The sequence below is a fragment of the Mesoplodon mirus genome (genome assembly GCF_964341445.2).
Source record: "Mesoplodon mirus genome assembly, chromosome: 12".
NCBI lineage: Eukaryota > Metazoa > Chordata > Mammalia > Artiodactyla > Ziphiidae > Mesoplodon > Mesoplodon mirus.
In genome coordinates, this window is record NC_138988.1 from 75,567,454 (window position 1) to 75,592,991 (window position 25,538).

General features: G+C 56.6%; 1 protein-coding gene across 1 annotated transcript; it reads left to right on the forward strand.

The window, feature by feature from the left end:
• Positions 1-6,453: 6,453 nt before the first annotated feature.
• VEGFA (vascular endothelial growth factor A) lies at positions 6,454-24,650 on the forward strand (the record flags this gene model as incomplete). The annotated part of the gene is made up of 8 exons (XM_082637730.1): positions 6,454-7,230; positions 10,257-10,305; positions 13,500-13,696; positions 14,498-14,574; positions 14,924-14,953; positions 16,803-16,856; positions 17,999-18,130; positions 20,305-24,650. Coding segments are annotated over 8 exons (1,338 nt in total), but the record flags the coding sequence as incomplete, so codon positions are not given.
• Between the last annotated feature and the right edge of the window lie 888 nt (positions 24,651-25,538).

Sequence of the window (25,538 nt, forward strand, 5' to 3'; positions counted from 1 at the left end):
TTGCTCCAAAGAAAGGCTAAAGCAGGAACTAAGCCAACATATCCCCCACCCCTAGTCATCTTTGGCATGCACTGTGTGATTTCTTTCTTTCCTTTCTTTCTTTCTTTCCTTCTCCCTCTCCCCCCACAGAGGGATGGGATAAACCCATTTCCCTATTCCTTTCTGTTTGACTTTAGCCAAATGATAGTAGGTTTGCATTCTCTGAGAGTTTGCTCACACATAGGGGTAGGGACGGGAGAAGGGGAAGGGAAGTCACATTATGTGACGCTTAACTCTAGGCCAGGAGCTTTGCTTCTATCCACTGTCTCCATATATCTCCCTACAACCCTGGGAGGTAAGCGCAGTGACTCTCATTTTACAGATGAGGAAACTGTGGCTCAGGCAGATGAAGTGACTTGTCCAAAGTCTCATGGCTTGGATGTGGTGAATGAAGATTGAGCCCAGCCTGTCTGGCTTTTTCCATTGTATGCTACGGCGGAGGAGGGTGGGGCAGGGGAGCTGGTGGGGGCGTTTCACAGTGAGGGTTCACCAAGCCTTTTCAAAAAGGACGGAGGTCCTGGCCTGTCGGGTGAGAGAGGAAGCAGTTCTCTACCTGCTAGGATTTGAGGGGGTCCTTGGAATCACATCTCCCCTCCACCACTTGGTGCTGTGCTCCAGGTTTCACCATTCGTGCTGGATTTCTCTGAGTTAAGCATTGCCCTCCCTAGGAGCCTTTAAAAACACACAGAGCCCTGGAAGATATGACATTTTGTATCAGTGATCTCAGTTGAAGTATCTGATGGAGCTGTTACAGAGCCCTAAAGCTTAGGGAGTGCAACCTCACTCTTTCACCTAGGAGAAGCCTGAGGTCCAGAAGGGGGGACTGACTTGGTCAAGGTCACACAGCATGCAGCACATTTGAGTTTTTTGCCCAGGGCTGTTTCCAGTCTCCACACGTCTGTGGCAGGCAGACAGCAGAGCTCTGGGCACCAGGTGGGGATAGGAAGGGGGCAGAGCTGGAGGAAAGGTCTCTGTGCTTTGAGCTCTGCCCCAGCTGAGTGGCCCTGTGCTTGTCACAGGCTGGTGTCCTCGGCCCTCTTCCTCTCGCCCCTGGGGCAAACAGCAGCAGTGCTCAGCGTGTGAGCTGGACCTACCTCTAGTGTCTGCTTGTTTGTTTAAATACTCTGGCAGAGGCATGCTGTCCCAGAAGGCGGGGAAACCAGTGTGGGCTCACCCCCTGAGGGAGCAGCATTGTCCCTTTGCGCTTTGGCTGGGACTGTTTCTGAAGAAGCCTTAATTCCCTACTCTGCCTAGCCTCAAAGTCTCCGTCACCCAGGGGAGCAGTGGGAGAGCTGGGTGAGCCAGCAGCGTTTCCCAGACCTCACTTCCCTGCCTGTTCCCCTGTCCCCACTCCACTCAGCGAACTAGACTCCTGCTCTTCCTGCAAGACTCTAGTGTCACCTCCTCCAGGAAGCCTTCTCCCACTCCCAGCGATATGTGCCCCTTCGGAGAGTTTCTATTTTCAGTGTACTCTTCGGTTCTCCCGCACACAGGAAGCCCCTTCTACATTGTTGTAGCCCCAGGGCCCAGCCCAAAACAGGGCTCATAGGCTGAGTTTAATATTTGCTTGCGGAGGGAGCTCCCTGGCAGTCCACTGGTTAGGACTCGGCACTCTCACTGCCAGGGCCCTGAGTTCGATCACTAGTTGGGGAATTGAGATCCTGCAAGCTGCAAGGTGTGGCCAAAAAAATTTTTTTTTGCTTGTGGAATAAATGTCCGGAGCTACCTCCCACAGAAAGCCCTTCCTGACGCCCATTCCAGCCGGGCTGACTGCTGTGCCTCAGTACCTTCCTGACACTTTGTCCCTCTCTCAGGGCCTCTTTCCCATCCTACCTTCTTGGGTAGCTGTGGGCAGCTGTCTGGGTGCAGCAACTCCCTAAGGCGGGTGTTTTCACTCTTGTTTTACAGATGAGGGGAACTGTGGGTCAGAGAGGTTGATTAACTTGCCTAAGGTCACACAGTTAAGGAGTGGCAGTACCACCTGGGTCCATTTGGATCCAGAGTCCTTGTGCTTTCCACTGCTCTACTTAGGTGTCCCTGCATCTTCTATAATATTAGCACAGTGTCTGGTACCTGTCAGGCTTTGGGAAAGATCCACAAATTGGAACAAAGCTCGGCTCCCAGGCATGGCCGAGGTGGGGAGGGAGAATGCAGCTTTAGGTCCTTAGCTGCCACCTCTGCCACCACCTTGTTCCCAGCGGAGGGATTCCCTCCAAGACTGGGTGAGGGTGTGAACAGGGGCAGCAGTGGGCAGGATGGGGGTCAGACTTTGAGGGATGGCAAAGATTGGGGTGTCAGGAAGTGGACATGCCTGGGGCTGTTGGGGAGAAGCGATCCAGAGAGACAGCCTGGTGTTCGGGGATGAAACTGAGGCCCGTGAAGGAGGGGCAGAGACGTGGCTGATGGGTCTGGGGCTGCTGTGGGTAGGGGTGCTCCCTCAGACAGTGACCCTACGCTGCCCCTTCTGCTTCCTCTCCCTCTTCCCTCCCTTTTCCTGACTGGCTCCTCTTCTTGGGCTTCCTCTGCTCTAATCTTGTTCCCCAGTTGGCATCATTACTCCAAGTCAGACCTCCAAAACCAGATGGGAATATGATATTGGCACTGGAAAAAGAGGGCCTTCTTCCTTGTTTTTGCTTCATCTTCCCATTGCTTTATTGTAAAGACCTAGTGAGAGAGAGAGAGAGAGAGAGAGAGTGAGAGTTGAGGGAAACCAAACCAATTCTCTCTCCTTCCATTCAACAGATTCTATTCTTACCCTTGCTGTGGATCAGCTCTGTGTCCTGCTAGGCACCTGGGGGTTGGGGGATGGAGTGAGTGAGACACCTTTCTTCCATCACAGAGAAACCACTTGGAGAAATGTTTAGACAACAGTGAGACTCAGCGCCTCTCTCCCCCATCTCCCTTCTAGCTTCAGAGAGGCTCTGCCCCTTTACCCACGCAGGGAACAGCCTCCACCCACACAGGGGGAGCGACCCTGAACATCAGAGGTGTCAAGACATCAGGACAAAGTACAGCTATTGTGCCTTGGGGCCGATCACTACTCCCTTTGTCTGGGGCCACTGCTGGCTTCTGGACACCTTTCATGCGCTTCTCCACCCACCTCTGCCCTTCTCTCCCCTTCGCCCTCACCTGGAACACCTTCCCCTTCCTCTTTGGCTCCTTCTGAACTACTACAGAGCTGCAGGCCGAGGCTGCCCTGGCCGTGAGGTGGGGCCCTCCGAGTGGGGCTGAGGTTGCCGCTGAGGGGGCCCAGCATGACCTCTGTCCGGGTTGCTCGCTGCTCCACATGCCCCCACCCCTCCTTGCCATGTTGCTGGGTGACCTTGGGTCCCTCTGTACCCTTGGAATTCTCTGGGGGAAAGTCTGCCCTGATAGTCCCTGTCCTGAAGCAGCCTGCAGAGGGAGGATAAGTGGAATCAAGTTTGTTGGAGGGGATTAAGTCCATGGAAGGAGAAGATGCTATAGAGATGTGATGCGGTCTTATGGCTGTTGACTTGTGTTCTTGTTCTGTGTGTTTCTGGCCCCCATTTTTGAAGACCCCGGAGCATGGGGCTCTCAGTTTGATGATAACCCATGGGGTTGGATCCATGACAGTGTATTATTGTGAAAGCTGGTGACATCACATTGGGGGATGGGACCCAGAGTCAACCCCCCACCCCCAAGTCACCACCAGGTTGTGGCTCTGAAATGAAGGGTGGAGATGGGAGACCCCTCCTCACCCTAGTGAAGGGTGCTCAGGACCCTTCAGGCAAGGCCGCAATTCTGCTCCCTCATTCCCCTGGTTTCCTGAGCAGAGCTCACAGAGGTTGCTGTAACACACTTTGCTGAATGGGGAATGGTTGGCTCAGGTTGGGGAGAGACTTGTGGCTATTAAGTGACAACTGATGGCCATTCCTCCTTGGAACCCCTCCGTCTTCCTCTCAACTTCAGGGTCCTTTATTAAGACCTCTTCAGGCCTCTCCGGGGGGCCAAGGAAGGCTGGGATGAGAAGGGATGCAGAGGAGGGGGCCAGAGTGACCCCCAGTGGTGAAGCGGGGAGCCTCTGTCCTGGGCTCTGCCGGCCCCAGGGTAGGGATAAGGCAGGGGATCCCTGCCAAGGTGCCCACATCTTGTGTTCTGGGGGTGCTAGACAAGGACCAGGTTGGGCAAGGAGGAAGTCTAGTGGCTTTGCTTCCATGTCCCACGTGGCATCTTGGAGGGTGGAGCCTTGGTGAGGAGCACTACCTGGGAGGTGGAGACTAATGGTAAAAAGACCTCGTCCCTGCTGCTGGGGAGCCTGCCAGGTGGTAGAGATGGGACTGGAGGCATGAACGATGGAGAGGGTGGAGAGGGTGCGATAGGGTGGCGGCTGAGCCAGCCCCTCTGCTTGTAAGGGCCTCAGGACACCACTCCTGTGGAACTGGGGTACTAAAGGGGTAACCTACCACCCCCACCAAACCACAGCGCCATGAGCTGAGGAGTTGCTGTGTTCTCAGCCTAGCTCCCATTCTCAGCCCAGGCCTTCACAGAGGCTACATCAGCCCCAGGCCAGGCCCTGGCCAGATATGGATGAATAATAAGACCAGTTAGTCCCTCTCTTCCCACAGGTATCACCCCCACTCCTTGTTCCCTGGGGGAGCCTGGGAGCTGCTGGGTCAAAGCCCAACCAGGAATTTTTCCAGGCTGGTTCCTGTATGCAAGGGTGAGTTGGGGGGCCATGGGGAGCACTTAGGGAAGACATGAGGAGTTGGGGGAGAGGGAGGCTTTGAAGGAATGGGGGTGACTGAGGTAAAGGGAGAAGAGACTGCCAGCTGCGAGAAGTAGGCAAGGGATCCTGGAGGTCTGGGGGCTGCTGAGGAGAACTCCCCAACTCTGTTCAGAAGATGAGCTGTGAGCCTGGACTCTGGGGCTGATAGAAGCCTTGGCCTCCAGCCTGGTGGGAGCTCTGGGCAGCTGGCCTACAGACGTTCCTTAGTGCTGGTGAGTAGGTTTGAATCATCACTCAGGCCCTGGCCTCCATCCGCCCCCACCAGCCCCCTGGCCTCAGTTCCCTGGCAGCATCTCGGGGGGGGGGGGGCGGCGGGAAGCAGGAACAAGGGCCTCTGTCTGCCCAGCTGCCTCTCCCTTTGGGTTCTGCCAGACTCCACAGTGCATACGTGGGCTCCAACAGGTCCTCTTCCCTCTGGGCCACTGACTAACCCCAGAACCACACGGCTTCCTGTTCTCAGCCCCACGAACATGGTGCCAAATACTTCTCCCCAGGGGAGACTCCCTGAACACTTCCCAAAGGATCCCAGTCACCCCAGCCTGTTGGCTGCAACAGGCCAGATGAGGTCTCCAGAAGGGCACAGTGTCCAGATGGATACATCATGCCCTCTGTGCCCAGCACTGGGCTCTGTGCACATGGGGCCATTTGAGTCCCAAACATGCCACTGTTTGAGAGGTCAGAAATGGGGATATCAGGGGTAATCTCCCTCAACCCTCTTCCTGAGGCCTCTCGAACCGGAGCTGGGGTGTGCAGACGGTAGTCACTAGGGGGCGCTCAGCCACCACAGGGAAGCTGGGTGAACTTGGGAGAGGGAGAGCAGCATCTGCGTGAGAGTGAGGACGCGTTTGAGTGTGTTGGGGGGGTTGCTGAGAGTGTTGGAGCGGGGGAGAAGGCCAGGGGTCACCCCAGGATTCCAGTAGATCTGTGTGTCCCTCTTTACATCAGTCCCCTTCCGACTCCCCCAAACCCCTGACCCCTCCAATATTCCCAGCATAGAGGGAATAGCAGCTCTCGAGTCCTGTCCGCACATAACCTCACTTTCCTGTACCCTCCCCCCAAATACCGCGCGGGCGTGTGTGTCTCCTGGCAAAGGGGGGCGCATAGGTAATTTTCAGGCTGTGAACCTTGGGGGGGGGTCGAGGTTTCGCTTCGCTGGTGTCGGTGGGGGCCCAGGCTTCGCTTGGGGTCCCCTGGCGAAGGCAGCGCCAGGGGCCGAAGACGCGCGGAGGGGACGGACTCAAGGAGCCGAGGCTGGGCCTGTTCCCGCCCCTGGGCGTGTCGGGGCGGGGCCAGGCCTTCTTTTTAGTCGGCTCGTAGCGGTGAGGAGCGCAGAGGCTTGGGGCAGCCGGGCTGCAAGGAGGCCGCAGCGCGGGGGGCGAGTGGAGCCGGCGGCAGCGGCGCTCGGTCGGGAGACGCATCGGGGAGGCGGACGAACCAGCGGGGTCACCAGCCAGGAGTCTCCGCACTGGAATTTGATATTCATTTATCCAGGGTTTACCCTCCTCCTTTTATTCTGAAACATTTTTTTTTAAACCGTATTCTTTCCCCCTTTTAATTTATTTTTGCTTCCCATTCCCCGCTCAATCGGGCCGACCGTTTGGGGAGATTGCTCCTTACTCCCCCAAATCACTTCGGATTTTGGAAACCAGCAGAGAAGCAAGAGGTAGCAAGAGCTCCAAAGAGAAGTGGAGGAAGATAGAGAGACCGGGTCAGAGAGCGCGCGCTGGCGAGCGAGAAACGAGAGGGACAGGGGCAAAGTGAGTGACCTGATTTTGGGGGTGACCGCCAGAGCGCGGCGCGAGCCCTCCCCCTCGGGATCCCACGTCGGACCAGCCGCGCTGACGGACAGACAGACAGACACCGCCCCCTGCCCCAGCGCCCACCTCCTCCCCGGCCGGCGGCCGACGGTGGACGCGGCGGCTAGCCGCGGGCAGGAGCCGGAGCCCGCGCCCGGAGGCGGGGTGGAGGGGGTCGGGGCTCGCGGCGTTGCACTGAAACTTTTCGTCCAACTTCTGGGCTGTTCTCGCTCCGGAGGAGCCGTGGTCCGCGCCGGGGCAGCCGAGCCGAGCGGAACCGGGAGAAGTGCTAGCTCGGGCCGGGAGGAGCCGCAGTCCGAGGAGGGGGAGGAGGAAGAAGAGAAGGAAGAGGAGAGGGGGCCGCGGTGGCGACTCGGCTCTCGGAAGCCGGGCTCATGGACGGGTGACGCGGCTGTGTGCACAGACAGTGCTCCAGCCGCGCGCGCGCCTCAGGCCCTGGCCCGGGCCTCGGCTCCGGGAGGAAGAGGCCCCCGCCTGGGCGCCGAGGAGAGCGGGCCGCCCCGCAGCCCGAGCCGGAGAGGGAGCGCGAGCCGCGCCGGCCCCGGCCGGGCCTCCGAAACCATGAACTTTCTGCTCTCTTGGGTGCATTGGAGCCTTGCCTTGCTGCTCTACCTCCACCATGCCAAGGTAAGCCGCCGTGCCCGCCTGGCGCCGCGGGCCGCTGCGAGCGCCTCTCCCGGCTGGGGACGTGCATGCGAGTGCGCGCGTGGGGGCTCAGTGCCCCACGCGGGTCCTTGGGCACCAGGCGCGCGGCTTCGCCTCTGTCTTCATACGTGTAGGGGGAGGGGGCGCGCGCTAGGTGGGAGGACACCGGGACACAGTCTCACCGCCCACGCGGGCCCTGCCCACCCACCAGAGTTACCGCACGTAGGATCTGGGCCGACCAGCGGAGGGCGGGAGCCGGAGGAGGCAGCTGAGGGGGCTGGGCTTGCGCTGCCGCTGGCGGCTGAAGTTTGCTCCCGGCCGCTGGTCCCCGACGAACTGGAAGTCCGGGCAGCGGGGGCGGGAGCCGGAGCCCAGCGGGCGGGGGTGGGGGTGCTCGGACCTTGGACCGGGGGAGGGCAGAGAGCGTGGAGGAGGCAGGGTGCAGGCGAGAGAGGGGCTTGCTGTCACTGCCGCTCGATCTCTGCGGCCCTCGCCTCGAGTTGGGGAAAAGTTTTGGGGTGGATTGCTGCTGGGACCCCCCCTCTCCGCCGGGCCACCTGCGCCGCACCACCCCCGCCCGTCCCAGCTCGCGTCCCGCTCGGTGCCCGCCCTCCCCCGCCCGGCCGGGCGCGCGCGGCGCGGAGCCGATTACATCAGCCCGGGCCTGGCCGGCCGCGTGTTCCCGGAGCCGCGGCGGCCCGAGCGGGGAACCCGGGGCGGCGAGCGGCGCCCCTCCCCCCGCCTGCCCTCCGCGGGAAGGTGACCTCTCGAGGTAGTCCCATGCAGAGGACCCGGAGAACCACCCCTATTCCTTCCCGCTGTCCCCAGCCCTTAACCCCCTCCTAGGAGGAATTTCCTAACGTCCCTTCCCCATTTCCTCTCTGCTCGAAGAGAAGCCCCTGCCACCTCTTTATTTTTTATTCCCCTCTGCTGAGAAGACCCATCTAACCTCTCTCCGGCCCCAGAGTCCGGGAAAAGAATGATCGCTGTCAGGAGTCGGGCTGCCTGGGCCCAGCCGGGTGCTTTGTGGAGACTCAACCTAAAGTCCCGACTTGGTGACAGTCTGCTTCCCTCCCCTCCCCCACACTTCCGAGTGAGCTGTGCTTTAGCTTTCATGGGGGTGGCCTAAGGGAGGCTTTAAAGAGGGTCCTCATCCCACTTTACACTTTTTGGAAAAATGGTTTGAAATTTGCTGTGACATGGGCCGTGTGGGACTAGCCCTCCCCGAACCTTTGGAGGGAGCTCCTGCCAGCCTTGCAAACACACTTTGTTCTGGTGAAATGGGCGTTGGAGCAGGAGCAGGTGGTTTTTTCGGAACTCCAAACTTGCCCACCCACCTTGCTTCCCCAAACCACCTAAGGGATCCTTTTCCGCTCTTCCTTTAGCCACAGAATCCCCTTAGAGAGTGGCAGAAGGAAGACAATGGGCCGGGGTCCCTGCTGCCACCCAGAGTTCCTCAGACCCTGGCACAAAGGCCTTGGCTCCAGGCCTCCAAGGGGGGGGGGAGGGGGAGGAGAGGCCGCCTGGCCACAGTGTGACCTTCAGAGGCCCCCAGAGAAGGGCACCTGGCCCCTCCCCGCCCAGAACTGCCCCTCCCAGTGCCCCCTGGACTTGGAGGGGGTATGAAGTTTCTGACCCCTTTGCTCTTTGGGGCCCAGGAGGAGTGGAGGGCATAGGCAGAATGTTGGCAGAGGGAAGCCAGGGGCTGCCATGGAGATGGGTGAGGGGCTGAGGCAGAGACTCCAGGGGGGTCCCTGAGGGAACTGTCGGGGGAGGCTCCAGCTGGGATCCTGGAAACTGTTATCTGACCTTGGCCCTGGAGGCAAGGCTGGGGGTCTGGGGTGTATTGGGGGGTGGTGTGGGAAGGAGAGAGACAGACAGACAGTCAGAGTCTCTGCAGAGTCTGCAGTTCTGTGGGCTAGAGCTCAGCTCTGCTGCTCGGGATCTGCCCCAAAAGAGGGGCAGGTGGGGTGGGCAGTTGGTGACAACTGGAGACCCTCTGGAAGGGCTGGGAGAAGCCTTTGCCTGTGGGGTGCTGTCAGGTCCACATGGTTGGGCTAGTTGACCTTCACAGCTTCTGGGGAGGGGAGGAATGATCTGGTGGGGGTGGGGAGGGATGAGAGGCCTCAGGCCTAGGTAGTGCAGGGGGCCCCCTAGGGGTTGGGCAGTGCTAAGGCATAAAAGGCTTCCCTGGTTGCCTTTGAGGAAGGTGCCCAGCAGGTGAGAGGGACTTGGGACCCCCCTCAGTCTGGGAGGGAGAAGAAACCAGGGAACAAGGTGGGAGCCCGAGGCTCGGGGCTTTGGAGATAAATTCAGGCTCTAGGGAGATGGGTGCGCGGGGAAAAATGGGGCCCTCCCCTCCCCCAGGGTTTCCTCCCATGTTTTACCCTCTAGGCAACTTGTGGCTTTGCTAAGTATTCCTGAGGATAGAAGAGTTTGGATGGGGGAGGGTGCTTGGTGCCCTTCGGTCCTCTGTACCGCCCCCCCCACCCAGCACCAGCGCACCCTGGTATTTGTTATGTCAGCAGGAGAAGGTCACCATGTTGTTTTTCTCACCCCCAGTCCTTCCTTCCTGCCCCAGTCCAAATTTGTCCTCCTGTTTGACCTTAATACTTACCCGTGGCTTTGGACCAGGGAGTCAGGGGGGCTGAGAGACTTCACTTCTTTTAGCTCAGCAAGGGGCCAGTGAGGGCTGGGAATGGGAAATGTGGGGGAGGGGCAGGGACCTGGGCAGCACAGCATTCTGGTGTTTTCCTCCTGTGTTTTGAGCCCCCCCCCCAATATCTGGTCAGTCTTTATCTTCCTTGGCTTCAGAACTGGAGCAGTCCAGGGGTGGTGCTTTGTGCTGTGGAGAGCCCCCGGAGGTGCCCTGCTCCATTCAGAGGCCCCGGAGAAGCCAGAGGCTGCGGGTTGGGAGGGACTTAAGGAGGGAGCAGGGGCGGGGTGGCTGGGTCTGTGCATCCCTGCTTCTGCCCATGCCCATTCTTCGTTCTTTGTTTTGTCTTCAGTGGTCCCAGGCTGCACCCATGGCAGAAGGAGAGCAGAAACCTCACGAAGGTAAGTCCCCCCCCAATGCCCACCCCTGCACATGGATGGGGGGCTGTCGCTTGATCCCCCAGGGCATGGGTGGGAAGGCCCGGTTCCTTCTCAGGTCTGTTGGGGTTTGGGTGGGGAAGGGGCACAGGAATCTGGGGATCTAGAAAGGAAAAGGTGAGCTCCGGGAGATTAACCCTTCCATTCTGCAGGACTCTGTCTGTACTACTCAGACCACGGCTAGAAATAGGACTTGTGGTCTTTTTCTTCTGCTCTTTCCAGTAAAATTTTATTTGGAGAGAGAGTTGCGAGCACAGACCAGGAAGACAAATAGTGTTCAAGGATCCCAGGTGTCAGGGGAGGTGTCCCTTGTCCCCCCTGCTCCCCGGGGAGGATGGATACTCCATGTCACTTACAACCCAGCCAGATTCCACCTGTGGGGTCTGTGTGGCAGAGGCTGTGACCCCTGCTGTCTAGATTGCTGGCTGTGTACGAGCTGGAGGTGCAGAGGGCCCAGGCTCATGGAACTCCCTCCCCCGCTTGGCATTCCTTTGGGGGTGGAGAGAGAAAGCCCTATAGTCTCCCCCTGCCCTCCTGGGGAGTAGGTTTGGGTGCTTGTGAACTTCCCTCTTGGTCCAGCAGAGGGCTGGCTGTAGCTCCCAGGAGCCCCGCCCCTCTGCCCAGCCTGAGTCTGCCTGCCTTTTGTTTGCTGCGGTTTGGAGTACAGATCCTCCCATTTCTCTAGGGATGCCCTGGCTCTCCCCACTACTGAATGTGGCCTCTGCTGCAGCCTGATGTGCCACTCCCCCAGCTCCCCACCTCTGAGAAGGGAAGGCCCTGGGGTCTTCCTCCAGGCGCGTTTCCCTGACCCAAATCCAGTGGCCCGGATGGTGGCCAGGGGCAGTGTTTCTACTCCCCAGGCTGGTGGTGATGCCTGGCCAGTTCTGCCTCCTTCCTCACTCAGGAGCCCTTTCCTTGACCCAGGGCCTGGCATCCCCACCTGTGCCACTGACAGGCCTCCGCTCCCAGGGTGCACCCACCCCGCCTCAGCCTCCACTGGTCTCTCTCTGAGGTCTGGGAGAGGCAAGACAAATGGTCTTTGTTTGCTGGGGTAAAGGTTGTCTTAGAGAAATAAGGAAAACCACGAAGCCTGAAGTTGGAGTGTATGTGCACCCATGCCTGAGCAAAAGCAGGACAGCTTTCCTTGGAGGTATTGGCTGGGGTGCGAAGGGTGTGGTGAAGTCACCCGCCTCTACCTCCTGTGGGCCTTGAGGATTCCAGGGAGCTTTTCCAAGGAATTTCCACCCTGGATCTTTTTACCATCAGCTACCAACTGCCATGACCCAGGCCAGACTGTTCTGCCGTCCTGTCCTTGTGGCCCTGAAGTCTTGGCCACCTCTATCCCCAGCCACGATGAAGTGTCAGGGCAAGAATTCTTGATTAGTCATCTTCTTCAATATAGACTTGGCTTACAAAAGGACTTTTTCAGATCCCTGGTCTTGTTTATACTCTTTTTGATGACGCTTGATCCTAACCCTTGTAGCGGTGGGGAATTCTGTGCCCATTGTCTGGGTGGGGAAGCAGAGACCTCAGGCAAGGCCAAGGACTGTCTTGGGAGCCCCCACTGTTTTCCTTCCTGTTTTCACACGTATAGCCTCCCCACTTCCCCTCAGTTCCTCACATTCTCCCTAATCCACTATATATACCCCCCTCCCCAGCACCCAGGCTCATCTTCCTTCACCACTCTGGAGGGAGGAGTGAGGAGAGGCTCAGCTATGGCCTCTGGGAAGAGGCAGCTGGGGGTATGCCCTTCAGATGTCTTGGTGGGGTTCTAACCTTGTATCACCTGGGCTGAGAAAAGGGCGCTTGTTCTTAGGGCTGGAGATGGAAGGCAAAACCCTATACTTCAACCTCTGTTTCAGTGTCTTTAGAGATCAGCCCAACCCGCTTACACAGATGTGCAGAGTCTGAGGCCTAGAGAGGGAGGAACTGTCCCAAGGTCACACCAAGTCCTGGCCAGAGCCCAGGCTTCCTCGCTGGCTGGGTGCTGCTTCTTCCCTTCTATTCAGGGGAAACTCATTTCAGGGACAGGATTGCTCTGTGGTGGTGGTGGAGGGGTGATGGGGAGTGGCAGGCCAGGCCACAATTTGGAGTAGTCATTCAGAGTTCTGACTTTATTTATTCTCAGGGGCCCTACCTCTGTGGCCCAGAATTACCCCTTCATGCTCCGGTGCACCCCAGGCTCCACGGCCAGCCTGGGAAGTTGTCTTTACCCTGGTCTCCCTCCAGATCAGCTTCTAGAAACGCTCCGTGACTGCAGTGGCGGCACCGTTTTTTCCATGATGCAAGCAGTTTGCCCTCCTGGGTGGGGTTATCGGTGGCTGGCAGGTCCAGCACAGTGTTCCCGCCCATAGCCACCTGCTGTTTCCAGGCAGACCCAACCCCTGTGCCAATGCCCACCACCTCCTCAGCCCGAGTTTGGGGAGGGGGTCTGGCAGGTGGCAAAGTGCCCCCTGATGCTTCCCCTCTGTTTCATAGGATGTTGGCTTGGGAAGGCTTTGATGTCAGAGTTGACTTTAACTCTGTTACTTACTGGCAGTGTGGCCTTGGAGCCAGTTACTCAGCCTCTGTAAGCCTCTAGTTCCCCATTTGTAAAATGGGGGGTCCTACTAGAACCTCAGAGTACCGTGGGGGGGAGAATTGTTTGGGGTGACACCTATGGACTCCTGTACACAGTGCCCAGCACATAAGAAGTGCTCAGTAAGTGGTTGTTGGTTAATGGTATGGCAGTTATTGTGGGGAGCTGGAGGGAAATGGAGAGTGGGTTTGCCAAGCTGGCTGCTCCTCCTTTCACGGGAAGCTTAGAGGCCCCCAACAGGTATACTCATACTCAGACTGTCCTCTGGCATCAAGGTTGACCTAGGGATTGGCTTGGCTGTCATGGCGAGGCAAGGGGATCAGATGTGCAGGCCGACTCCCTTAGAACCTGACATCAGTGCCATGTGATCTTTGGAATAAAAACAGGCCTTTATCAGTGTTGGTGGTGGAAAGCTAGGAAAGGACTTCAACCGCAGCCAAGAGACCTAAGTTAGATTTTCAGAAGGACTATAGTGAGTACCTCTCACAGAAAGGAGTGGCCTTACAGAGCTGGGTGGAAAGAAGGGCCGGCCACCTCTAAAGTGACCTGCTGGGCTCATGTGTCACCCCCTGCCATGCAGTGGTGAAGTTCATGGACGTCTACCAGCGCAGCTACTGCCGTCCAATTGAGACCCTGGTGGACATCTTCCAGGAGTACCCCGATGAGATCGAGTACATCTTCAAGCCGTCCTGTGTGCCCCTGATGCGGTGTGGAGGCTGCTGCAATGACGAGGGTCTGGAGTGTGTGCCCACTGAAGAGTTCAACATCACCATGCAGGTGGGCACCTGTGGGGAGCGGGGGAGGGGCTGCGTGGGGGGGCATTAGGCTTTGCCAACAGGTGGTCCCCGGCCCTCTCCTGGGCAGCTCTCGAAGGGAGGAGCCAGGCTTGCCTTGCCCAGCTCTCGCCCCTGAGTCAGTCAAGGGGAAATATGGAGGTCTTACCCTCTTTGGAGAAAGAGATGCTTGCATTTCTGAGCCCAGGTTTCCAGCAAGCCCCGACCACCTCCTCCTCCTCCCTGATCTCTGTCCCCTGAGCTCAGGAGGGGGCTGACACCTGTGACAGGAGCCCCTCCGTTTCTCTCTAGGAGGGAGAGAGCCCTCCCTCCCTGGGGGCTCTGTTTGGGAAGCTGGATGAGCCTGGTCTGTGGAGAGTTTAAAAAGCCAGTCGTTTGGTACTGCCTGGTGATGGGGCACATCTCAGCCTGGATGGGGCTGGAGGGAACTCTGAGACCCCAGGGAGGAGTGGGTGGCTCTTGGGTAGTTACTGGGGGTAGGGTGAAGCCTGGAGGGGAGGGATGGGGAGTGGCAAGAACCCAGGACCCAAATTCCCAGCCTGGCCAACCCTGAAGCCATGTCTGCCCTCAAGAGAAGCAGGGGCTCCTCGAGGTCAGCGGGGCGGGGGGAGTTGGGGTGGGCCTGAGGCTCTTTCTGGTAGAGCCCCTGGTCCCCCTGTACTTCCACCACCCTTCCCTGCTCTGTAGAACCCCTGGGTGCTGAGCGGCAGGAGCCATGGGGTCTCCCACCTGGGTATGGCTGGCTGGGTCACTAACTGCTGTGATCTGCTTCCTTTCCCTCCAGATTATGCGGATCAAACCTCACCAAGGCCAGCACATAGGAGAGATGAGCTTCCTACAGCACAACAAATGTGAATGCAGGTAAGGATGGAGTCACGGAGTCACTTGTTCAGTGAATGGCTGCTGAACGAATTCAGGGGGCCCACTCTAGGCCAGGGTTAAGTACGTTCCACTTGTTAGCCCATTTCCACCTTCCAACTTCAATGTGCCTCAGTTTCCACGTCTGTAAAATGGGCACAATAATAGTATGTACTGCCTAGTGTTGTTATAAGGATTAAATGAGTTATTATATGTCAAGAGTTTAAAACTGTACTGATGTATCATAAATACTATGTTAAGTTTTTATTATTATTATTATTATTGTTCTCATTACCATCACCATCTGAACTCCTCTCCGTTTTGTTCTTTTCTTTTTCTCTACCCACTGCAGACCAAAGAAAGATAGAGCAAGGCAAGAAAAGTAAGTGGCCATGACTTTCGCTCTTCTCCCTCTACTTGGCTGGTTGTCTTGGTTTGGGGCTCTTGGCTTCCTCTCTCAGGGGGGTCTGATGGCTTCACTGGGTCTGAGAGTTGGTTTCATGGGGACTTGTGGTGGCAGCAATGGGATGGAGCAAACTCCAGGATTATGGCTATAGAACAACTGACAAAACCCAGCCTGGTGCCTGGAACTTCCTTTGGAAGAGACGATGCATCTCCGGGCCATTCCCGGCCAGGACTTGCGGTCTTGGTGTGTTGGGGGCCGTTGTGGATGCTGGCTCCCGGGCCTGCTCTAGCCTCCTGTCACCCATGGCAGGGAGAGGGAGTGGGTGGCAGAGAGGCCAGCTTTTGTGTGTTAGAGGAAATGGCCTCTTTTGGTGGCTGCAGTGGTGGTGCGGTTGGATTTGGGGCCAGCTGGGGTGTTTTCTTGGTGCGTGCCCTCCTGCGGGAGTGAGGCAGGCCAGAGACGCTCAGCCCCCTTGGCCAGGGAGAAGGAGGTGAAGGTTGGCCATATCCTGAGGCTTTCAGTTGCTCAGTGTGGAGGGTCAGGTCAGGATAGAGCAGGGGGTGAGGTCTGGCAGCGGTGATCCTTCAAGACAGGGCGAGTGGCTGGCATGGGAGAGAGCCCGCAGGGGAAGAGACTGAGAGAGAGCACCTCTGCCCTTCCCCCACCCATCATCCTGTCTGCCCCCAACGCTCTGGTGACATTGAAGCCCCCTAGGCCTCAACCCCTTGCCTCTTCCCTAAGTCCCCAACTTCAGGATTGCTGAGCAGTGATTGGGGACAGGAGGCTCAGAGAGAGAGAGAGTGTGTGTGCGCGTGTGAATGAAGACCTTCCTTCCTCCAGAACTTTCTCCCGAGAGGAAACAGACTTGCCCCTCTCCTCCATCCCTTCCCCTTCATTCCTCCCATGTGGCAGCCATCCTGAGGGGCATTCTCTGGGGCCAGGCAGGTGTGGAGAGGGCTGGTTCCCTTGAGAGGGACAGGCTTCAGCTTGCCGCCCTTGCCTGTTCCCCAAACACCTGCCTTGCCCACAGGGAGAGTGGGGTTTCGCCTGGTCTCCGAAAAGAGTCTGGTGAGATGGTGTAGCAGGCTTTGACAGGCTGGGGAGAGGACGCTTCGCCAAGTGCCGCCCAGGCCCCCCTCCCCACGCCTCCCTAACTCCCACCCCACCCTGCTGCCTGCCTGGGGCCCCGCCTCTCAGCCCAGGTTATGGCTGGGCTGGCTGGCGCCTTTCATGTGCCACCCTTGGTTTTGCGCCAGCTCCCAAGATAGCTGCTCCCCTACATTGGGATTCACAGAGGCAGGGCCCCTGGAGGGACCCCTCGCTCTGGTACTTGGAAATGAAGGCAGAAGGTGCCTGGAGTACAGCCTGCACTCCCTTCCCTCGGCCCCCATCGAGTCAGGTCTCTGACCTTCTCCCCAAACTCTGGCCTCTTATGGCCCCTGACCTTCAGAGTCAGACTTGTTCAGGGATGCTGGGAAGAGAGCCTGCCCTCTAGGCTTTGCCCCCTGCCTGGGACCAGGAGACACCATGAGCGTGGAGGCCTTTGGGTCCAGTGTCTTCCACCCAGCCTCTGCTCCCCCCACCACACACACAGCCTTGCTAGGAGCTGGGTTTGCCACCCACCCCGCCGCCCCGCCCGAGGGTAAAGTGAGAAGAAGGCGCCATTGAGTGCTTGCCACGCTGGCCCATCCCGCGTGTGTGCACGTGTGCAAGATCTTCCTCGTGCCTCGGAGCGTGTCCTGTGTCCTGCCCTCCTCACTGCTTCCTTTCCTCTCCCCTACCCCCTTGCTTTCTCTCTGTCTGTCTCTGTTTTTTTATTTTCCAGAAAATCAGTTCGAGGAAAGGGAAAGGGGCAAAAAAGAAAGCGCAAGAAATCCCGGTATAAATCCTGGAGCGCGTACGTGGTGCCACCGCTGTCTCGTTTCCTGGAGCCTCCCCAGCCCCCAATCAAACTCACGCCTGCAGGACCCTGGAACCCTGCCTCCCTCCTGCTCCCCCTCCCTGGCTCCTATCCTCCCTCTTCCCTAGTGTCTCTCTCTCACTCTCACTCCACTAATTGGCACCAATGGGTAGATGTGGTGGTGGCATTGCTGGTCCAGGGTTGGGGGTGGGAGGGTGGGCAGAGTGGGCCTGGAGGATTCAGGGAGGGGCCTCTGGCTTGGCTGGGCACCCACCGCCTTCCCCTCACCCACTGGGCACTGGTGGCGGGCCCATGTTGGCACGGGTGCCGGGCGCTGATGCCTGCTCACCCAACTGGTTTCCACTGCTCTAGGCTTCCGCACTTCTCCGGAAGCTGGGGGGTGGGGGTGGGGAGGGCAGACGTGGCGTGAGGAAGGGGCACGGATGAGGTGAGGCAGCTTGTTGTTGGCCGAAGGAGGATGTGGCGTCAAACACCACTGCGGCCCCTCCTTGTGGACTTGGGGCCTCTGGAGGAGAGCCCCCTATTCCAGCCCAACCCATGGCACCCACAGAAGCCTTCCCGTAGGGTGGCCTCTTCCTCTGGGTTTGAGGCTGTGGGGCACCCTTTGGCCACCAGTGGCCTGGCCTGTGGACCCCGCCTCTGGGCCTGGCCTGCCGTCACTCCCTGCTTCAGCCCCCCTTTGGTGGAGGGGCCTGGGCATGAGCCTTCACACAGGGAGGAGGTGGCCCCCATTGCCGTCCCCAGTAGGTGGAGAGTCAAGGTGTGCTTTTTCGGGGGTGGTAGCCGTTGGGGGCCTGTGGCCCGAGACTTGCACTTGTGCCCGTGGGACAGCGCTGCCCCTTACAGCACCCCTGTCCTTGCATTCTGCCCGTGTGCGTCCGCCTCTTCCTGCAGGCAGGCTTCCTAGCCAGTGCTGCCTCTTTCCGCCGCTCTCTCTTGTCTTCCGCTGTGGTGTCGGACCCTTCCAGGGCGTGGAAGGGTGTGGGGCCCGTGAGCGGGGTGGGGTGCAGCTGCTGACGTGGTAGGGGGTGTTGCATGGATTTTTTTCTCTCTCTCTGCTGACGCTCTAGCTTAGATGTCTTTCCTTTTGCCTTTTGCAGTCCCTGTGGGCCTTGCTCAGAGCGGAGAAAGCATTTGTTTGTACAAGATCCGCAGACGTGTAAATGTTCCTGCAAAAACACAGACTCGCGTTGCAAGGCGAGGCAGCTTGAGTTAAACGAACGTACTTGCAGGTTGGTTCCCAGAGGGCGAGCAAGTCAGAGAGGGGCTTTGCACAGAGATGGGGAGAGAGAGAGAGAGAGAGAGAGAGAGCGAGAGAGAGAGAGAGAGAGAGAGAGAGAGAGAGAGAGAGAGCGAGAGAGCGAGAGCGAGCGAACGCGCACCTGAAAGGGGCCAGCTGCTTGCTCAGCTTCTAGCTGCTTGCCTGGTGACTGCCGCCTTCTCTGCTCGCGGGGCCCCTGCGCTGGGCAGCAGGTGCTGGCCGGCCCGCCAGGGCCAGTTCAGAGCTTGCCCTGGTTGCGTGAGTGGGCAGGCCAGTGTGGCTTCCTGTGGTGGTGTGGACGCAGGCTGAGTGTTGTGTCCTGTGGTCCTGCTCGTCGTGGCTGTCGGTTCTGACGTCGTGATTCCTACCTCTGCTGCTAATAGGGAGGGCCCTTCCCGGTGTGGGCGGGTGCTCCCTCTACAAAGCGCAAACACTTCGGGGCCTCACCACCGCCTCTGAGGTCTGCGCCGCTGGGTTTCTCATCCCCTCAGTGTCTCTCCTTGGGGACAGGGCTTGAGTTCATCCTCAGACTGGGTTCCTGGAGGGCGTGGGCTCTGCCTGTTGGTTTAGGGCAGATAGGAGATTTAACATCAGGGGACGCTAGATACCTTAATACTCCAGTCATCATGGCAACAACCCCAAACAGCCCACCTATTTCCAAATGCCCCTAGGATGGGTGGAGGGAGGGAGCCACACCCATTCTCCTAATATTAGGCTGTGAGCTCCTCACACCTGGGCCTAGGTTTTATTCATCTGTATGACTGCCCCCCCCCCCACCAGGCATCTGTGCCTCTGTCCCTTGTTCACACCAGGGACCAAGGAAGTGTCAAGTGTGTGAGTGAATACATGACCGAGTTCAGGGGTGAGGGCAAGAGCACAGGGCCGTGGCAGGTGGCTGGCAATCTTCTGATGCCTCACTGGTGTTTATACCCGTCTGGCCTGTACTCAAAGGCAAGGAGCCCTCTGGGCCAGCGTAATCTTCACCCAGGAAGGAGAGGCTTTTATGGGGATTCCCGGGCAGGGCCAGGGTGCCCCCAGCTAGTCCAGATGCCTCACTGGTTAACAGGGTCCTTGGAGTGTAGCTCTCTCCCCCGTCTCCCGTGTTCCTGTGGCTTGTGATTGTCAGGGAGGCTGGGGACCAGGCCCTGGGGGTGTTACCGTGGGTTCTGTCTGTCTTGGCGGTACGTGAAGGCAGGAAGTGTACACTCGTGCTGGGGTGGGGGTTCTGCCTCACCCCAGGGCTGGTTGAGGGGTCTCCACGTCTCCCAGGGGCCTCCGAGAAGATCAGGGATTTGCCATTTTAGGGTTACCACGGTGATCATTCTGCAGAGATGGGATAGGGGGATGTCTGCAGTGACTTGGGGGCTAACTGAAGTTACCCGAACCCATCCTCTCACCTGGCTGTATGGGGGAATTTCAGTCCTCAAATAGGAGGCTTAGGATCCCCATTCCTAGGCTCTCAGAAGGGCAAGGCCTGCTCTGACCTCTCTTCAAGTGGGGAGGGTAAAAGGCGAGCAGCCCAGGTGCAGGGGCATGATGGGAAAGTTCTAGGAGTCCCTTCTGCCTCCACGACCCTAAGTTAAATAGCATATTGGAAAGGTAAGGCAGCCTGGTACCTGGGGCCTGCACCTGAGGCCAGGACGGTGGGCATGGCGAGGGGAGGTGTGTCCCTCACCTTCCCAGGGCCCCAAGCCCTGCTGGCTCCGCCTCTCTTGGGAGCCTCCCTTCCCCAGCTTCCTGGCCTGCTTGGCCTCTGCACAGGCCGTATCCTTTGCTCTCCCAGCTCGCTCCCCCAGACCAGCACCATAGGGACTGCACTGAAACATCTCCTTCTGCAGGGAGGCTTTGCTGATTAACTTGGTCCAACTTTGCTCACCTATCAGCTCTTAAATGTCAACTAGGGACTGTTCTTTGGGACATGTTTATGTGTTGCTTGTGATGAGCTGTCATTCTGTCTTGGTCTTGTCTCAACTAGACTGTAAACTCCAGAGGGCAGACTGGGAGCCCCGGACGTAGCTGCCACTCTCCCAGAGGCAGGACCGTGCTTTCTCTGTCCTCTCCCCTGCTGGCCTCTCCCCTGCAGCCTCCCCACCGGGGCTCCTCCCCTGGCCCTAACCCCCAGCCTCTGTTTCCCGTTCTCTGCAGATGTGACAAGCCAAGGCGGTGAGCTGGGTGGGAGGAAGGAGCCTCCCTCAGGGTTTTGGGAACGAGACGTCTCACCAGGAAAGACTGACACAGAATGACCCATAGCCGCTGCCCCCGCACCACCACCGCCATCAACAGAACAGTCCTGAATCCAGAAACCTGACGTGAAGGAAGAGGAGGCTGTGCGCAGAGCACTTTGGGTCCGGAGCACAAGACTCCGGCAGAAGCATTCCCGGGCGGGTGACCCAGCACGGTCCCTCTTGGAATTGGATCGCCATTTTATTTCTCTTGCTGCTAAATCACCGAGCCCGGAAGATTAGAGAGTTTTATTTCTGGGATTCCTGTAGACACACCCACCCACATACATACGTTTATATATATATATAAAATATATAAAAATAAATATATATATTTTATATATATATATAAAATATATATATTCTTTTTTTTAAATTAACATTGCTAACGTTATTGGTGTCTTCACTGGATGTATTTGACTGCTGTGGACTTGAGTTGGGAGGAGAATGTCCCCACCCAGATCCTGACAGGGAAGAGGATGGAAGGAGAGACTCTGGCATCATCTTTTTATCCCTCTTAGGGAAGCCAGGGTCCCCTCCCCTGCCTGGGAACGCGCAAGGCCAGGGCACGGGGGCAAATTTGGCCTGCTTTTGGAAACACCGACAAACCCAGCCCTGGCCCCGAGCCTCTATCCCGAGTCAAACGGACAGAAAGACAGGCAACAGGTACAGGGCACGAGGACGCTGGCTCTGACCAGGAGTTTGGGGGAGCCTCGGGACACTGCTGTGCTTTGGAGAACCCCTCCACGTGCTGCACGGGCATCGTGCCCCCAGGGGCACTGCCTGGAAGATTCAGGAGCCTGGGCAGCCTTCACCTCCTCTCACCCGCTTCTGAGATGCCCAGGAGGCCACTGACATGCCTTGGCGAAGAGAAGAGAGACGTTGGTGGAGGAAGGGCCACCCAGTGGCAGCTCGCCTCCGAGGGAAGGGCCTCCTGCCTTGGCCCTCTCCCAGCTTCGCTTCCCGGGCGCAGCCCAGGAGGGCCCAATGTCCTCAGACCATTGAAACCACTAGCTCTGTCCCCCCAGGAGACCTGGCTGTGTGTGTGTGAGTGGTTAACCCACCTCCATCCCCCAACCCGACCCTTCCTGCGGCATAGAGAGACAGGGCAGGGTCCCCGTGCCCACCCTGGAGGCAGAGAAAAGAGAAGTGTTTTATATATGGTACTTATTTAATATGCCCTTTTAATTAGAAATTAAAACAGTTAATTTAATTAAAGAGTAGGGTTTTTTTCAGTATTCTTGGTTAATATTTAATTTCAACTATTTATGAGATCCATCTCTTGCTGTCTCACTCTCTCTTATTTGTACTGGTCTTTGTGTATAAAATTCCTGTTTCCAATCTCTCTTGCTCTGATCGGTGACAGTCACTAGCTTGTCCTGAACAGATATTTAATTTTGCTAACACTCAGCTCTGCCCTCCCCTTTCCCTTGGCTCCCCACCACACATTCCTTTGAAATAAGGTTTCAATATACATCTACATACTATATATATATTTGGCAACTTGTGTTTGTGTATATATATATAATATATATATATATATGTTTATGTATATATGATTCTGATAGACATTGCTATTCTGTTTTTTATATGTAAAAACAAAACAAGAAAAAATAGAGAATTCTACATACTAAATCTCTCTCCTTTTTTAATTTTAATATTTGTTATCATTTATTTATTGGTGCTACTGTTTATCCGTAATAATTGTGGGGGAAAAAGATATTAACATCACATCTTTGTCTCTAGTGCAGTTTTTCGAGATATTCCGTAGTACATATTTATTTTTAAACAACAACAAAGAAATACAGATATATCTTAAAAAAAAAAAGCATTTTGTATTAAAGAATTTAATTCTGATCTCAAAGCTCCTCCTGGTTTCTCCTTCTCCATTGAATCTTTGTTCCAGACTTCCTCCTGCCCCCTTTCCCTCCTCCCATGGGAAACATGGCATTTGCCTGAGGTCTGGGAAAGGGGTTCCAAGTGTGTAGGACATGGGGTGACCCACCTCATTGTGCCGGGGGCCAGAGTCTTTCCATTCTGGCTGGGCCCGTCCTGGGGGAGCTCGTTCATCTTCTGCCATCTGTGGAAGTGGGGGAGGGAGAGACAGCTCCTTAGATAGGAGCCAAGGGCCCTGCAAGGAGTAGAGGTGCCTTCAGGAGTCATGTGATCCAGGCAATGTCCCTTGTCAGGGAAGGAACTGGCCACGTCTCTGAGCTTGTTTCCCAGAGGACAGGAGGGGGCTGGGTTTGGCTCTGGAGCCTTGGCTGCAACAGGCTGGGAATGGGAAGGGGGTGCTTGTGTGGGGCCTGTACCCTCAGGGTGTAAATTAGTTTTACATAGTAGTCCTGGAGTTCCTTGAGCCTCTGGAAAGTGGGCCCACAGTTCCACTTGCCCCTGAGGGGACTCCCTGCCCTGCCTTGCTGTGTAGGCCCAGCTCTCCTGCAGGCCTGGGGAAGGTGGAAGCTGTCTGGGTCTTTGGCATTTATGAACAGTGCTTCCAAATCCACTTCTCTAGCCTCTTTTATTCCTTCAAACCGTATTTATTGGGCCACCAGCCATCGTGCCAGGGCAAGGGATGCTGTTATGAATAAGACACAATTCCACCCCTCAAGGATCTGGTGAGGGTGGGTGAGGAGACACAGAACTATAAATCCACAAATAGAAAAATACATAAATTCTGATGGGGGCATTTGATCCAGCTTGGGAGTGGGGATGGATTGGGGGTGGTAGAGTCTGGGAGGTCTGCTCATTATATTACCTTTAGGCTGCCCCTTAAAGAGTGTGAAGGAGAAGACAGAACATGGAGGGGCGGGTGGAAGGGTTGAAGCCGACTTCCCAGGCAGAAGGGGCAGTGTGAGCAAAGGCATGGAGGGAGGACTCGGGCAGGGAGTGGGTGAGGGGATGAAGGTGGGAGAGAGAGGCAGGAATAGCCTTTGCCTGCCGCACCCATGGTGCCAAGAGCCTATGACCTGGGGATGAGCAGCAGTTGATGGGTTTTAAACAGGGACACCCCTGCAGGGAGGCTGTTGTAATCCTCCTGTGGGAGACACCCTGAGGAGGGTAGCGGTGACTTCGGTGGCTGATCAGGGAGGGCACCACCTGCCTCTCCTGGCCACGCTGGGTGGGGGGGGACAAGGGAGGCGAGGTTCCTGCCCTCGTGCAGCTTTGGTTCTAGTTAAGTGCTCATTTTCCAAGCGCTTTCCACCTGTGGCTCTTCCGCTGGTTAACACAATCCACAAGACCTGTGAGGTCGGGGCTCTTGTCATCCCAAGTGGATATTTGCCTGAGCCTCCAACTGGCCTCCCAGATTCTTCTCTCTCCTGCATTCTCATCAGCCAGAGTGAGCCTGTTAAAATGTGAGCTGAATCATATTACCTTTTGGCTCAAAACTCTGCAGACTCCGTTTTATTCGGCGAAAGAAGCCAAAGTCCATACAATGGCCTCAAAAGGCCCTGCACCATCTGTGTTGCCTTGATCTCCCCAACTCAATGACCTCTGACCCCACCTTGGCCGCTCAGCTCCAGCCACACTGGCTTCTCTGTTCCTCGCGGGTGCACTCCCACCTCAGGGACTTTGCACGTGCGGTCCTCTCTTCCTAGAGTCCTCTTCCCCCAGATGTGGCATGCGTGGCTCTCTCACCTTCAAGTTTTGTTACCGTCTCAGCAAGGCTGCTTGACTATTGCATTTACAATCAACACCCTGCACTCGGGGTCCTCCGCACTCGGGGTCCTCTTTTCACCATCCTTCTTTTTTTCCCATAGCAGATGCCACCATCGAACATACTCTAGAACAGGTCTGTCCAATAGAACTATGATGTGAATGAACCATGTATGTAATTTAAAGTGTTCTCTGAGCCAGATGTTAAAAGGTAAAAAGAAACAGGTGACGTTTAATTTACTCATATATTTTACTTAACCCCAGCATATCTAAAATATCATCCCAACATCGAATCAATATAAAAATGATTAATGAGAGATTTTATGTTTTTCGGTACTAAGTCTTCAAATCTGATGTGTATTTTGCTTTTATCAAACTTCTCAATTGGGAGTAGCAACATGTCAAGTATTGCAGTATACATATGAGGCTTGTGCCTACCGTTTTGGACAGTGTAGCTTTAAAATTTACCCCTCCTCTTACTTCCCCCACTACTAGAATGCAAGCAATGTGAGGGCAGAGATTTTTATCTGTTTTGTTCAATGTTGTACATTGTATCTCCAGCTCCTAGAACGTGCCTGGGACATGCTCAATAAACATTTGTTATCTGACTGACATTGTTGAAACTGAAGCCTGGTGACTGAGGGTTTGTTTTATCCCAAGACTATGGAGGTAGGTAATGGCTGGCACTGGCGGGAGTGGTAGGTAGACAGGCTGTTTGACAGGTGGGGACTTGAGCAGGGCTGGGTGAGGAGAGGGGAACTCAGAGTCGGTGGTGGGGATGTGGAACAGAGAGGCCTCTTCCCCTGTGCCAGGCCCTGTTTCCTCCTTTTAGCCACCCTGGAGATGGGGCTCATTATTTCTACTTGGTAGATGAGGGTCAGAGAGGGTAAATAACTTGCTTGAATCGACTCACAGCCAGTAAATGGCCAAGCCAGAATTTAAACCAGCTTTCCTGACTCCGACTCCAGTGCTCTTCCCACCTCACCACAGTTGCCCCAGGCTAGGGCAGAACATCAACAAATAAAAATGAATCGTCTAGACTGAATACAAACAGGCAGAAGAAAAGTGGGACGGGGGAGGATGTGGTAGTGGCCAAACCCAGGGCTGAAATCCATATTTCCCCAAGCGTGGCAAGGCAAGAGATGTCTCCAGGGGCTGGGCTCGTCAGTAGAAGATCTGAAACCTAAGATGGAAGAGATTGCAACACGCAGCCTTGGAAGACAGAAACAGTCTTTAAATAGACTCTGGAGAAAAAGAAGGATAAAACGAACATGCTGCATCCCCCAGTTGTATAAGACCTGCTCACATACCCCCTGCAGCCTTCCCAAAGGACCTCTCAAGGCTCAGTGCCAAGCTGTCCCAGCCTTTCTCCCCTCTGTGGGACTCACACCCTCCCCTCTGGTCTGGCCACTGTTTTCCCTGGAGACATAGCGCTCCTTCTCAACTGCTCTGCCCAGCCTGAGCCCCTTTCCCCTTTTCCTAAGGGGCAACCTACCCTGG